The following is a 15191-nucleotide window of genomic DNA, read 5'->3' on the forward strand; positions in this document are numbered from 1 at the left end:
GTCTGGTCCTGGACCATCCCTTGGCACTGGAGGAGCAATGTGACACCAACAAGATTGTGGTACCATTTATTCTGGAGGCATATGTTGCGGCCAGGGACCTGCTGGTGCTTTTGGTACCACCATTGCCAGCAGTACAAGAGTTGGTGGCATTGGTACCGGGGAGCAGAAGGGAGTCTGTGGCCCTGGGCTCCCATTCAGTACCAGTCCCCTCGGTACCATCTAGAGGGAAACCGTCCTTGCTTGCCTCAACCCAGGTATTCCCACCTCAGCACCATTCCCTGGCACCAATGGATATCTCCCTTCCATGATCCCCGGAGGAAGGCTTGTCATCATACTTGGAGGTAGAATTGTATTCCCACTCGAGGAACTGCTGTCAGTTCCCCACTGGGCAGCCCGACCAGTTGATGGACCTGGGTGCAGGGGTGTTGCTGAGTACTTGGCACAATGAGCACTAGTTTATGCAGATACACCAGCCATTTTGGAACCTGTGGGGTTTTCCCCCTATGCAAGGGCCCTCTTCCAGACACTCTTACTCTGTAGTCTCGGAAGGAAGAATGCCCCCATCCTATGACCAGCAGGTGACCTGGGCTCCAGTACCAAGCCTTAGGACCTAGATCTCTGGGATCCAGTCAGTGCAGAAGGAGAGGAGCAGGACCCCCTTCCAATATAGGCCTCTTCTTTCTCTTCCCTGGATGAGGCAGTGTCTGGGATGCCTGTATCCTCCCCTCATGATGACTTTGCCGCTGACCAGGAGCTGAAAGTGGAGGTAGTCAAAGAATCCTCCCAAAGCCTGGTTCATATTCTGTCCACTGCGGGCCCATCAAAAGTGGCCCTCCCTCTCAATGAGGCCATTGCCATTATGGTACCAGTTAAAGCCTTGTGGCAAACCATGTCCTCCCTGCCTCCCACTGCAAACAGTGCCAAAAGTAGGTTTCTTCCCACCCAAGTCTATGAGTACTTGTACCCCCACCCCCTTCAGGGTTCCTGGTTGTCTTGGTGGCCAATGAGAGAGACAGACGGGGACAGCAAGGAGTGACTCCCAAAGCAAAGGACACGAAGAGACTAGACTGTTTGGAAGAAAGATTTATTCTACAGAAGGTCTACAGCTCCAAACCTCCAATCAGCAGGCTTTTCTGGGGAGATACAATTTTAATGACTGGAAGTTGATGATGAAATTTAAAGACTGTCTTCCCTAGGAATCCAGGTAGGAGTTCTCTGCTTTGGTGGAGGAAGGGACGTCTGTGGCCAGGGCCTCTCCACAGGCCACCATTTTTGGAGGATGGATCCTGGCTTCTGCAGTGCTCATGCATATATATTCTGGGCTCCAGTCCTCGGGTGTACCAACGGAGGTCTAACAGTCCATCCTGAACCTTTCATTTGAATGCACTTTGCTCTTCTCCAAACAAATGGATGTGAAGTTTTACAGCCTGAAGGTTTCTAGAGCCACCCTTAAGTCCCTGGGTCTATGTGCCCCAGTGCCTTCGAGGAAACACTTCAGGCCTCAACAACCAGTCCATTTTTCAGCTCTGCCACCGTGCCAGGACCTGTTTAAGAATCAAAACGGGTTATAAATGCAGACATTTGCCCCTGCCCACCTCAGCCTCAGTACGGGCCATCACAGATACTTGGGAGGCCCCAAGCAGAACTTTTGATGTGGCACCTGAGGACGTTATACCTGTTCCTGTATCATATCCTGTCCACCTTCTGTTTTCAAACCATCTCTCCCGCTTCAGCCTAGTGTGGTTCCTCATCACCTTGGACTACTGGATACTGAGTATGGTTTATTCCCACCCTTCCATCCCATCCCCCTTCCCCATCCCTCTTCAGGAACCCTTCTCACAAGCAGCTTTTATCCCAGGAGGTGCAACCTCTTTTCTGGGTAGAGACTGTGGAGGAGATACCTCAGAGATTGAGAGGGAAAGGATTTTACTCCCATTATTTCCTAATCCCAAAGGACAAAGGGGGTATCAGACCCATGCCAGACCTGCATTTCCTCAGCAGTTATCTCAAGAAATTGAAGTTCTGCATGGTCTCCCTGGCCTCCCTTATTCCCTCCCTGGATCCAGGGAACTGTTACACTGCCCTTGACTTAAAAGGCACCTATTTTCACATCTCCGTATTTCAGGACCACAGATGATTTCTCAGGTTCATTGTGAACCAAACCCACTACCAGTTTGCTGTCATCCCCTTTGGCCTGTTGGCAGCCCTTCAGATATTCACAAAATACATGGCAATAGTGGTGGCCTTCCTGAGAAGGCAAAGGGTGTGAGTCTACCCTTACCTCGACAACTGGCTGATCATAGCCTCATCCGAGGCCCAGATGAGACCCAGCATCCATCTGGTACAATCTACGTTCCAAGCACTGGGCCTGCTGACAAATGAGCAGGAGTCAACACACAAACTCTATCCTCTGAACATGGATGAAAGTATGGTGCTTGATAGGCTCTGACTCAGGTGCATTCTCCCAGAGGCTTGCTTCCAGGCAGTGTCTGGTAATGGGACCGGCTTTGTCCAATGTCGTCTTCAACGACTTATATATTGGCATAGAAAATACACTTATTAAGTTTGCAGATGATACCAAACTGGGAGAGATTGCAAGTGCTTTGGAGGATAGGGTCATAATTCAAAATGATCTGGACAAATTGGAAAAATGGTCTGAGGTAAACAGGATGAAGTTTAATAAAGACAAATGCAAAGTGCTCCACTTAGGATGGAACAATCAGTTTCACACATACAGAATGAAAAGAGACTGTCTAGGAAGGAGTACGGCAGAAAGGGATCTAGGGGTCATAGTAGACCACAAGCTAAATATGAGTCAACAGTGTGATGCTGTTTCCAAAAAAGCAAACATGATTCTGGGATGCATTAACAGGTGTGTTGTGAGCAAGACATGAGAAGTCATTCTTCCCCTCTACTCTGCGCTGGTTAGGCCTCAACTGGAGTATTGTGTCCAGTTCTGGGCACCGCATTTCAAGAAAGATGTGGAGAAATTGGAGAGGGTCCAGAGAAGAGCAACAAGAATGATTAAAGGTCCAGAGAACATGACCTATGAAGGAAGGCTGAAATAATTGGGCTTGTTTAGTTTGGAAAAGAGAAGACTGATAGGGGACATGATAGCAGTTTTCAGGTATCTAAAAGGGTGTCATAAGGAGGAAGGAGAAAACTTGTTTATCTTAGCCTCAAAGGATAGAACAAGAAACAATGCACTTAAACTGCAGCAAGGGAGGTTTAGGTTGGACATTAGGAAAAAAGCCCTAGAATCCCTTCCAGCCCTAGAATCTATGAATGCCATCCCTAATATAGCAGGTCAAGGCCCGCCCCATCACGACAGCCAATTTCTGCCTCAGACAATTGGGTCATATGGCTGCATGCACATATGCGGTACAACACATGAAACTGCACCTTAGACCTCTTTAAGCATGGCTGGCCTCAGCGTACTCACCAAACCGTCATGATTTGGACTCAGTGCTTACAGTTCCCGCCGAGGTTCCCACCTCTCTAGATTTGTGGAGGGACCCCTGGAGGTTGGATTTGGCATTCCCTTCATCAGCCCCCAACCATCAGTATCCCCAATCTTGGATACTTCTGAGCTAGGTTGGGGGACTCATCTTGAGCACCTCAGGACTCAACGTCTGTGGTCCCAGGAGGTGTTCTCCTTGCATATAAATGTCAGAGAGCTGAGAGCGGTCCGCCTAGCATTCCAGGTGCTTTTACTCCAGATTGCAGGCAAGGTTGTGCAAGTCCCTAAGAACAACACATAGCTATGTTTTACATAGACAGGCATGGAGGGGCACGCTCTTCCCCCCCGTGACAAGAGGCTATTCTCTTGTGGGAATTCTGAGGGAAGCACTTGATCCAACTTGTAGCTTCTCATTTTCTGGGAGCCTGGATCAATGTGGCAGTTCCCCTCAGCAGACCTTTCTCCTCTCACCATGAGTGGTTTCTTTGTCCCAATATAGCCATGACCATCTTCTAGTCGTGGGGGACTCCCCTGATAGACTTGTGCTCAACCAAGCAGAACAGGAAGTGTCCGCTGTTTTGCTGTCTATGCAGGCACAGGCTGGGCTTGCTCTCAAATGCCTTTCTGCACACCTTGGAAAAGCACCTGTTCTATGCATTTCCTCCTATTTCTCTCATGAACAAAGTCTTTCTCAAAGTCAAGCAAGGTAGACTATAGGTTATTTTTATAGCCCCATGCCAGCACTGGTTCACCATGTTATTGCACCTGTCAGTAGCAACCCTGATGATGCTTCCTTCCCTCACAGACCTGATCTCACAATATCGCAGCCGATTGCTCCACCCAAACCTCAAGGCCCTCCACCTGACTGCATGGAAACTCCATGGATAAACACAGTGGAGGTGGCCTGTTTGGTGCAAGTCCACCAGGTATTGCAAGATAGTAAGAAACCATTTACTTGATCAAATTACTTTGCCAAGTGGAAGTGTTTCTCCATGTAATTCCAGTGAGGCCTCTCACCTGCTAGGTCACTTCTCCAGTCCATGCTGGAGTATCTTCTTCATCTGAAACAGAAGGGCCTAGCCATTTTATCCATTTAGGTACACCTAGCAGCCATTTCTACTTTCCACCCTCCAGTGGATGGTATGTTGGGTTTTTCTTCACAAAATGTCCATTTGCTTCCTCAAGGACTTAAGAGAGACTGTACTGCAGATTCACAAATCCATTCCACTGTGGAACCTAAATCTTGTCCTGTCGAGACTCATAGGCCCTGAGTCATTGGCATCATGCCCTTTGTCATACCTTTCCTGGAAAGTTGCCTTCCTGGTAGCAATGTCTTCGGCAAGGAGGGTCTGGTTGATCCAGAGCTCTAATGTCAGAACCCCCGTATGTGGTGCAACTTCACCCTTTCCCCGCGTTCCTCCTTAAGGTGGATTCAGATCCATAGTAATTAGGCTATCTTCATGTCAGAATTCTTCCTGAAATCGCACAGGAATAGGGAGGAGCAGTATTTCCACATGCAGGATGTTAGACGCGCCCTGGCCTTCTATATCAAAAGGACCAAATGATTCTGTAAGTCCACACAGCTCTTTGTGGCAATAGCAAACGGGATGAAAGGCCTGCCAATTTCGGCCCAAAGAATTACATCCTGGATCATATCCTGCATTCACATGTAATATGAGCAGGTGGTTGCCCCAACTCCTGCCATCATGATCACCCATTCAACCAGAGCTCAAGCTTCCTCAGCAGCATTTCTTGATATTTCTAGAGGGGGAGCTTGGTCTTCGGTGCATAGTTTTTCATCCCATTATGTCATCACCCAGCAAGCTAGAGATGATGCCTGGTTTGGTAGAGCATTGTTGCAATCTGCATATCTATCGACTCTGAGCCCAGATCCTAAGGTACCACTTGTGAGTCACCTAATATGACATGGAAATAAGTAAGCAACTCGAGGAAGAAAAAAATGGTTATTAATCTTTCCGTATGTTGTTCTTCAAGATATTTCACTCATGTCCATTCCACAACCCGCTCTCCTGTCCCTCGCTCAGAATTAGCCGGCAAGAAGGAACTGAGAAGATGCAGAGCTGGCTAGACCCCTCATATGCATGCATGAGCGCATGGCACCAGAGGGTATTAGAGCTGGCCCAACAGATACCACTGAGGGAAAAATCTCGATCAACTGTGCACGTAGTGCACACACACCTAACGTGGAATGGACATGAGCATCACATCTCAAAGAACAACAGTTAGTATCTGTTTTTTTTCCCCAGCCCCTGGATCATTTTGTGGCCCTCCACAAAACTCTCTCCAGTGTTTCCACAACTTTCTTGAAGTGTGGAACCAGAACTGGACACAATATTCCAGTAGCAGTCTTACCAATGTTGTGTACAGGGACAAGACCACTTTCCTAGGCCTTGTCTACACTACAGGACTATTTCGAATCTACTTAATTCGAATTTGTGGATTCGACCTTATGAAGTCGAATTTGTGTATCCATACTAAATACACTAATTCGAACTTCTGAGTCCACATTCACGGGGCCGGCGTCGACTTTCGAAGCGGTGCACTGTGGGAAGCTATCCCACAGTTCCCGCAGTCCCCGCTGCCCATTTGAATTCTGGGATTTCCCCCCAATGCATGCTGGGGGAAAAAATGTGTCGAGGGTGGTTTTGGGTAACTGTCGTCATTGAACCGTCAATCACGCCCTCCCTCCCTCCCTGAAAGCGCCTGCGGGCAATCTGTTCGTGCACTTTTCTGGTCAGTGACAGCGTGGACGCCACAGCACTGCAAGCATGGAGCCCGCTGCGATCCTCGCCGTTTTCTCCTCCTCGCACTTTATCGTCCACCTCTTCCACATTCAGCTGCTGAGAAATTGGGCTACTTTTCAATGGTTCTGCAAGCACTGGGGGACCATAGGGGACGTTTTACCAACATGAACGTCGGATGGCCGGGCAAGGTTCCTGATGCATGTGTTCTCAGGAACTGTGGGCTGCTCAGACGCCTGCTGGAAGGTAGTTTCTTCCCGTACCACGAAATAACTGTTGTGGATGTGCATTTGCCTATAGTGATCCTCGGCCGCTAATGCACTTGCTCATGAAGCCCTATACAGGCGCCTGACAGCGACAAGGAACTCTTCAAATACCAGCGAGCAGCGTGACCTGTGACTGTTCAGTTTCTTTACAGAGAAGCTGATGTGCGCTGATGTAAAGAGCCTCTAAACTCAAGCATTGCCGGACTGCTTGTTTCAACGGAGCCTGCCATCCCTCCTTTTTGGGATTCTGTGTGCGGGGGGCTATGTGGCCTTGTGGCGGAGGAGGACGGATACAGATTCCTCTGCTGCGTGACTCAGCGGTCCACGACAAGGACCGCTGTATAAGATCTGTACCTGCCCTCCCCGCTAAAAAGTCACATCCCCACCGCCCACACAGAACCTGGAAACCACCTCCCATACCGACCACGGTGCCTGCTGACTGCACTGTGTGTGTTACCCGCTGCTGATCCGGACCCCGTGTCTGTACCCTGCGAAAGGTGCCTGTCCTATGCAATTAGCAACGCACTTCCCCACGCACCCCATTCAAACACAGTCTTCAGTGAGGAAACATGACGGAAACAGTACTTAACAGCAAAGTATTTTTATTACTTAAGTACACAGTTATGGGATGGGACTGGGATTGGGACTTGTTTGAGTCCGGAAGGGAAGGACTTATGCAAACGTAGGGTATGAGAGCTTTTGGTTACTTGAGCACTCTGCTGGGGTGCAGTGACAGTATTCACGGACCAGGGCGGGCATCCTCCTGGTTATTTAGGGTGAGGGGGGTATGTGACTTTGTGGCGGGGGAGGGCGGTTGCAGAGATACTGCCGGGGGCTCTGTCCTGCAGCGGACCTGCAGAACATACACAAGTCGCCGGAGCATGTCCGTTTGCTCCCTCAGTAGTACAAGCATTGCTTGAGTCGCCTGCTTGTGTTCCTCACGCCACCTCTCCTCCCATTCGCTGTGTGAGCACTGGTACAGAGAGACTTTCTCCCTCCACTGCCTCTGCTGGTCCGCCTCGGCTAGGTAGCAGCCCACACATTCATCGAAAATCGTGTCCCTTGTCTTTTTCTTTCGCCGCCTAATCTTCACCAGCCTCTGCGAGGTGGATGCTGTGGAAGGTCTGGAGACAGTGGAAGCTGTGAGATGGGAAACAGTTAGTTAATTCCTTGCAATGATACTTTTTTGCGAACAATTAACTGAATCTAGGCTGTCTCTGTGAATTTTTTGTTGAGACCCCTGTGCCTGCTGTTGCACAAATCATTTGCGCGGTGGATTCTGGGTAAATGTCGCCAGTCATTCCTTCCTCCGGGAAAGCAAGGGCAGACAATCATTTCGATCACGTTTTCCATGAAATGCCCTGGCACACGCCATAGCGTGGCAACAATGGACCCTATTTTGCCTTTTGTGTATGTCACCGTATGTGTACTGTATGCCGCTGATAGAGGCGGACCAGCAGCGCTACACAGCAGCATGCTTATGCTTTTGCATGACAGCAGCGATGGTTACCAGGCATACTGCACCGTCTACCATACCATGAACTGGTAAGAAGACGGTAATAAGATGGTCATGGTTACCTGTCCTTTTGCACTGCGCCATTTGGTGCTGTCATAAGTGCCCCTGGTCGATCAGCCAGGGGCGCAAAAGCAAAATTTGGGAATGACTCCCCGAGTCAATCCCTCCTTTTTGGGTATCTAAAAATAGAATCAGTCCTGCCTAGATTATGTGCAACTGTACTAGAGAACCACTGTATCATACAATCAGAGACCACAGCTGCTCTCTGTCCAATCCTGCATAAATTTTGAGCTGAACGCTATTCACAGGGTGTGCTCCTGAAACAACCCCAGCTGTTCATTACGTTCTTCCCCCAGCCTTCCTGGGTTCCAATACCATTGTCCCCCCACTTGTGTGATGAAGTAATATAGAATGCATGAATAAGACACAGGTAGTCGTTTGTGAGAAATGAGTGGAAGGAAGCCTCCAGCTGCAATGATAGTCCAGAGATGACATTAAGGGGTGTGGAGGAGGGAGCCACTCATCCCTCTGCTACTCCAGGGGCAATTGAATCTTTTCTTTACAATGAAAGCTCGGGCTGCTGTCCAGAGCGTCAACAGAGTGGTGCAGTGTGGGATAGCTCCCGGAGCTACTAAGTTCGATTTCCATCCACACCTAGCCTAATTCGAACTAGCCATGTCGAATTTAGCGTTACTCCACCTGCCGGGGTGGAGTACCAAATTCGAACTAAAGAGCCCTCTAGTTCGAATTAAATGGCTTCCTGGTGTGGACGGTTGAGCGGTTAGTTCGAATTAACGCTGCTAAATTCGAATTAAAGTCCTAGTGTAGACCAGGCCCTAGTTGTATTTGATATTCCTCTTTTCATACATTCAAGGATTGCATTAGCCCTTTTTGCCATACCATGCACTGATTGTTCACATTGAGGCAATTAGCTTTGATGATCTCCAAGTCCTTCTCTTAATCATTGCTTTCCAAGATGGCGTCTTCCATCCTGTATGTATAGCATGCATTTTGTTCATCTTTCTCAGATGTGCTATCTTATATTTGCTGGTATTAAAACACATTTTGTTGAACTGTGATCATTTAATCAGGTGGTTCAGATCTATTTGTAACAGTAATCTGTCTCCCTCATTATTTACTTCCCCACCAATATGTCATCTGCAAACTTTGTCAGACAAGGTATTATATCATCATTGTGATGGGGGTGTACAGGCCCTGAGACCCACTGCTGGAGACCTGGTGGTCCTGTTAGTTAGTCAGTTGCTGCCTGGAGCCAGAGGAGCAAACCCAGTGCTCCTGGCTGGCTGAAGGAACTGTAATACCAGGGACAGAGCAGTTACTGGCAGGGACAGGGGGAGCAAGAAGTAGCTCCTGGCTGGCTGCTGGGACTTAAGAAAGACTTCAGCCTGAGCTAAGGGTGAAGGAAAGGAACTAGGAGGCCATAGAGAAGTGGTCCAGGGAAATGCAGCAATTAATACAGGGATGCAGCAGGTGGCTGCTACTTCTAGTATCCCTGGGTTGGGACCCAGAGTAACAGGCAGGTCTGGATTCTCCACCCCCCTGAAAAGGGTCAGTAATTACGGAACTGTGATATACCCTGGAAGGGGATTGAATGAATTGAACTTGAAGTGCCTTAGCTGGAGACCTATTTCCCCAGTTGATGCACCCACAGATTAGTGGTTTTGTTATAATAGCTTTGCAGGGAACACTGTGCCACTTGATCATTTTTACAAGTAAATATGCAGGCACTCTCCAAAGTGAGGGGAAATTAAACCATATTTTCTGCCTTAGTCCTTACTCTCACCAGCATGAAGTCAGGAATCCCATAGGTCTGTATCCTGTGCAATTATTTAGAAGTATTAAAAAATGTGGACTCCCTACAACCAAGATATGGAAGCAACAGGTGAAAGTTATTTACCTACTCTCATCTTATCTGAAATTGATATCAGTGATCCATTATGACAAAGTTCTTTCTGCTAATATTCCAAAAATAAGGTCTCCACTTTCCCTCTCCCCCATTACCTACTCTTTACTTTCACACGAATGGTGAAAAATTGGAAGTGGTTTAGATGAAGTATAAGAATGATTCAATCTGAAAAACCTGCTTTTTAAATCTCTCACCTTAAAGCAGGAATTAATGTCCTTATAAAAGAAATGCTTTAGCACAACCAGAAGTTTATGGAATAGATGTAGGAATTATTAGGTAAAATTCTATGGCTTGGGGACCTTGGCAGAGCTAGACATATCACTTGTGAGTGCTTCATTTTTTCCTACCTCTTAAAATGATCTCAGAGGGCAGTGTGAAGAAATTATTCCTTCACACTGAAAGTTCTCTTGTGGGATTCTGACATGTTCTAGATATATGTTTAAAAATTATATTATCCAGTGTGTTCATGCAGTCACACAGCTCTTAAAATTTGGCTTTTTTGTGTTCATATGTAATTCATAATTTCTTGTCTTGGTGTTTTGTCTAACTGTGTACAGGCGATATCTAAATCAGTGCTTTATGATGCAATCAGTGTTGCACATGAGATGGGACATTCTCTTGGCATGCCTCACGATAATTCTAAGAGAAATACAGCTAGAGGCTGTGTCTGCAAATGCCCCGGAGGAGGAAAATGCGTGATGTGGTCATATGCCTCGTGAGTAATGCTTGGTTTTAAAGTTTATAATACAATAATTATGTCTTTTGATAAGCTCATAGTAAAGGAGTCTCCTAAGCTTTCTCTCCCAGATGGTGGGATGGTTATTTACACTGGGTGGCTCCAGCACAGGCCCCAGTTCCTTAGGTTTTCCAAGGAGGTGCTCCTTGCGTCTTTCTGGATGGTGGAATCAAAAGGAAAGTTAAGTACCCCAATGGACTGAAGAGTTTCCCCTTCCTGAGGCCCCTTATAGGGGGGAGAGAAGGTCCACAGTGCTGCCAACAATAGTCGACCTATGTAGTGGGTTTTAAGAAATCTCTCAGGCTGGGCTGCTGAGTCAGGCTTACTCCGTCCAGCTTACCATGGGTGTTTGCTGTACTGCCCACAGGTCGGGGAGAAGGTCTCCCTGTGAGTTGGTCTCCCTGTGAGTTCCCCCTGTGGCTCCAGCTTAGGGTAATCTTGCTCCTCCCTCTCCAGCTGACTGCAGTTTCCTCCATTTCAAAGACCTCCTCCCTACCATATATGATTGGCAAGACCAGCGGTGTGGGGCTAGCCCTTCCTCCTCAGCATCTCTGGCACCTTCCTCATCAGTGGGGTCTGTACACCCTATCACAGTCATTGGAGAATTAGGGGGCTGTGCTTTTATTTGTATGAACTGGTTGCCCATGGTGCACATGAGACAGGATGGTCCTTCACCTACATTGCATATCATGTAGGAGGCACAGAATACCAGTTGAAAATGTTCTCATGTTCAGTCACTGACTCCTCTGCCCTTCCTTTTGACATGGCCATTAGGCTTCCTGCCTTTGAATAATCAATTAAATTCAGAAGTCTTTTCTGACTTGTACATATGATATTTTTCCTTTGTGTTTCTCTCTCTCTCTTTCTCTCTCTCTCTCTCTCTCTCTCTTTGGCTCCTTTTTCCACTTTTGACCTATCATCAATTGCTTTGCAGATTACTTTTTGAGTTCAGGTTGAAACCCAAGAATGCCAAGGGATTATGGGCCCTACTCTCCTTTAACTGGCCCGTAGTACTTTGCAGCAGTGGTTCTCCTTCAAGTGATTGCAGATGTATACATTTCATTGTAGGTGTATGTGTGACCAGTGAACAAGAGTTGAAGATTGTTGCAATCATTACCACTGGGATTGCAAATATGTGCTGTGTCCTTGTGCTCACACCTGAAGGGTATAAAGGACAAGGCTTCTCCAACTCCCTCTCAGTTCCTTCTCTCTGGTTGTGATGGAGTTGGAGCACCCTGTGTTCCTTCAAGCCCTGGTTCTTTCAGGTCTCTTTTTCATCTATTGTTACTTGCAAATAGTTAAGTGGTTGCTAACATAAATAGATTAAGTATTTGTTAAATGTTAATTCTTCTTTGAGTGCTTGCACATGTGCATTCCACTCTTGGTGTGTGCATATCACGCGCACAGTCGCCAGATATTTTTTTCCCTCAGTGGTACCCATTGGGGTGGCTTGAGTGCCCTCTGCTGATGCGCAATAGTGGCACGGGTACAAAAGACCCACCCAACCCTCCTCAGTCCCATCTTACCCCCTGTGACAGTCACTGGAACTGCTCTTTTTGCATTTGAAAGTTCTCCCAGTGGACCATGTTCTCTTGTTTTGTAAATAATTAGTGTTAAGGTTATTAGTATTTCGTTAGTTAGATTTTTTTTTTACCATATCAGGATTTCAGTCAACTCCCAGTACTGTGGGATGCCTTGATCACCCAGCTTCAAGCCCTGTGTTTCCTGCAATAAGGCTATGCCCATGAGCCACCTGCATTCAACTTGCTTGAAGTGCCTTGAGGAAGCTCATATCATAGAGTGTTGCCAAATGTGCAGACTTTAAGCCTCACATAAAGAAAGATCATGAAGCCAGGCTAAAGTTTATGCTCATGGAAGGGTTCTTGAGCTCTCCATCTGAGCCAGATTAGTCAGACTCAGGACCGTGTGCCTCAATGCCAGTAAGGAGTGTGTCTCCTGCCATACCTGAGTCCTGACACTGCTCGCCATCCCCAGTGCCTAAGAAGAGGCATAAGAAGCAGATGGCCAAAAGGGAGAGATCTCAGGCACTGAAGTCTGCTAGGCATGGGGATAAGAGTAGACTGTGGTCCAAGCTCTTTTGAGACTGAAGAATAATACGCTGCTGACTTCAGTGCGTAGGCAGTTTTCATCTAAGCCAGAGACAGAAGGATCTCCTTCCACATCTGTGGCACCACAATGACACTATCCTGATAGCGACCCGCCAGAGGCATTTGTGGCTGCCCGGAACATCCTGACCCTGTTAGTGCTGGTATTGCCAGCAATACACTATCAACACTATCGGTGCTGGCACACACAGGACAACTGGCAGGGTCGCTACTACACTCAGTATTGTACCAGCCTCATGTATGCCTGGCAACTTGCCCTTCAGTACTGTCGAAGAGGGAACCTGCAATGCTCGCTTCTCTGTGGGCCTCTCCATCTCAAGCACCAGTCTCTGGCATTATCTGAAACTGTACCTCCATGGTGAACAGAAGGAGAAGAGTCGTCTTCTGAGTCAGAGGTTCAATCCTATGTTTTTCGTCCTCTGAGCCACTGTCACTGCTCCTTCTCCTGCCATTTCCACTCTTCCATGGATCCACTCATGGGAGTATCATTGAGTGGTTGGTGAGGAATTCACTGGGGGCCTACGCCTGTCCAGTGGGCTCTTTGGAATCCATGGGGCTTCCCCCCATTTACAGATTATATTCCAGGCACTCCAATTCATTTACGTCAGAAAGGGAAGTGGCACCTACCCACTGGCCACACCTGTTCTTCTTCATGTAGTGTCCCTGTGGGTGCTCCACTGTAGGTGTGCTTGCATCCCTGCACTGCTAATCGGAGAACTTCAGTAGCAGTGTCCATTGGGCTCGCACATGCACTGTCCCTCCTCGTGCTGCACCACAAGGCTAGCCCATGTGCATAGGCCAGCCCTCCTCAGTTCCTTGTCAACCACCTCTGGCTAGAGACAGAGCCATTAGCAGTCTGTTAAGACTGCTGTCTTAATCTACATACCTATAGTTAGTTAGTCTTCTAGTTATAGTTATAGTTGCTGTTTTTCCCCTTAAAAAGAAAAAGAAACTTTATTTTCCCTCGCATGTTTTCTTCCCCACTGGGGATCCTTTCCCTCAACAAGGTATGCCCCCTGTTCTGGGCTTCAAAAAGTGCTTCACTTGTAAAGAGGTGATTCCAATTGCAGATAAGTGCACTCATTGCATTCGCTGCCTCAGGGAAGGCCACAAACAATAGAAGTGTGGTCTTTGCCAACAACTCTGACCAAGATCCTGCAAAGAGAGAGAGCTTTCCCAGAAGATTATCTTCATGGAGGCAGCTAAAAGACCAGTTGCCTGGCTGACATGAGTCTTCCATACAGCCTTCTACATCTAAGGACTGAGGATTGAAGAAGCAGGCTGTGGAGATCTCTCAAAAATCATCTAAGAAAAGAGCAGGAAGCCCCCATAGTGAGTCATGAGATAGCTGCACGCGCTCACCATCTTACTCGGAATCTTTGGCAATGAAGCCATCTCATTCTGGCTCCCATGGCTCATGGAAACCGACAGCAACTGGTACTGCTGATAAGTCCATGGATTCGATGGGCACAGGCACTGAGCAAGCAGCACCGAAGGACAGGAGTAAACACTCCTTTAAAAAGATGTTCCTGGTACACAGATCCACATCAATACCACCAGCAATGGTTCACCCAGCATAGGAGCGACTGGTGTGAACAAGATCCTCATCCCCGCAGCACCGCCACTGATTCCGGGATGATTGGTAAAGGCGTATGTCTGCCATTCAAGAAACATCTGCATGCCGGATGCACCCGAGTCCCCTCCTCTCAGTAACCAACACCTCTGCACCAAGCCTCTACCAAGCACTGGAATTAGCCCTGCTGCCATGCCATGCCATGCCATGCCCCTCTGCTCTTTACCGAGGGTTCAGGCAGTTATCCTGAGGAGGTAGTGTTGTAACTCCTCCCTCCTCTTTATGTTGCTCACTACCAACAGACCCAAAGGATATACCCACAGATGGCTCCTCCACCACCACCCTGGTATGGCAACACATGGGCACCACCACCAGGCTCTATGCCATCACCATCCCAATAGCCATATTCTGACTCTTGGGCAGCGCACTGCCAGTGTGCCTCAAGCTCTGAGCCTCGCCCAAGAACCCTTGAGGCACACTCTCTGGCCTGCACCATCAAGGGCCTCAGAACCATCTCACAATTTAGAGGAACAGGAAGCCAATACTGATGAGGAAGTGACTCCAAGGACCATATTCTCCTCCTCTCCAGATGAAGCCGTCATGGCTTCCCCACCATCTTTGGTGAACGACGTTCGTCTCTTACTGGAACTGGCAAAGAGGGTGTCAGACACTCTCCAGATTCATAGAATCATAGAATATCAGGGTTGGAAGGGACCTCAGAAGGTCATCTAGTCCAACCCCCTGCTCAAAGCAGGACCAATCCCCTGACAGATTTTTGCCCCAGATCCCTAAATGGCCTCCTCAAGGATTGAACTCACAACCCTG

At 47.9% G+C, this 15191-nt stretch overlaps 1 protein-coding gene across 2 annotated transcripts in view; it reads left to right on the top strand.

Moving 5' to 3' along the window:
- LOC123373746 (disintegrin and metalloproteinase domain-containing protein 20-like) overlaps positions 1 to 15191 on the top strand; it is a 144793-nt gene that overhangs the window by 41635 nt on the left and 87967 nt on the right. For both annotated transcript variants that reach the window (XM_045022853.1, XM_045022861.1), the window contains one exon: positions 10489 to 10646. In XM_045022853.1, the coding sequence (XP_044878788.1) occupies positions 10489 to 10646 (158 nt within the window). The remainder of the gene's footprint in view (positions 1 to 10488; positions 10647 to 15191) is intronic.

Source organism: Mauremys mutica, chromosome 1 (assembly GCF_020497125.1).
Source record: "Mauremys mutica isolate MM-2020 ecotype Southern chromosome 1, ASM2049712v1, whole genome shotgun sequence".
NCBI classification, from domain to species: domain Eukaryota; kingdom Metazoa; phylum Chordata; order Testudines; family Geoemydidae; genus Mauremys; species Mauremys mutica.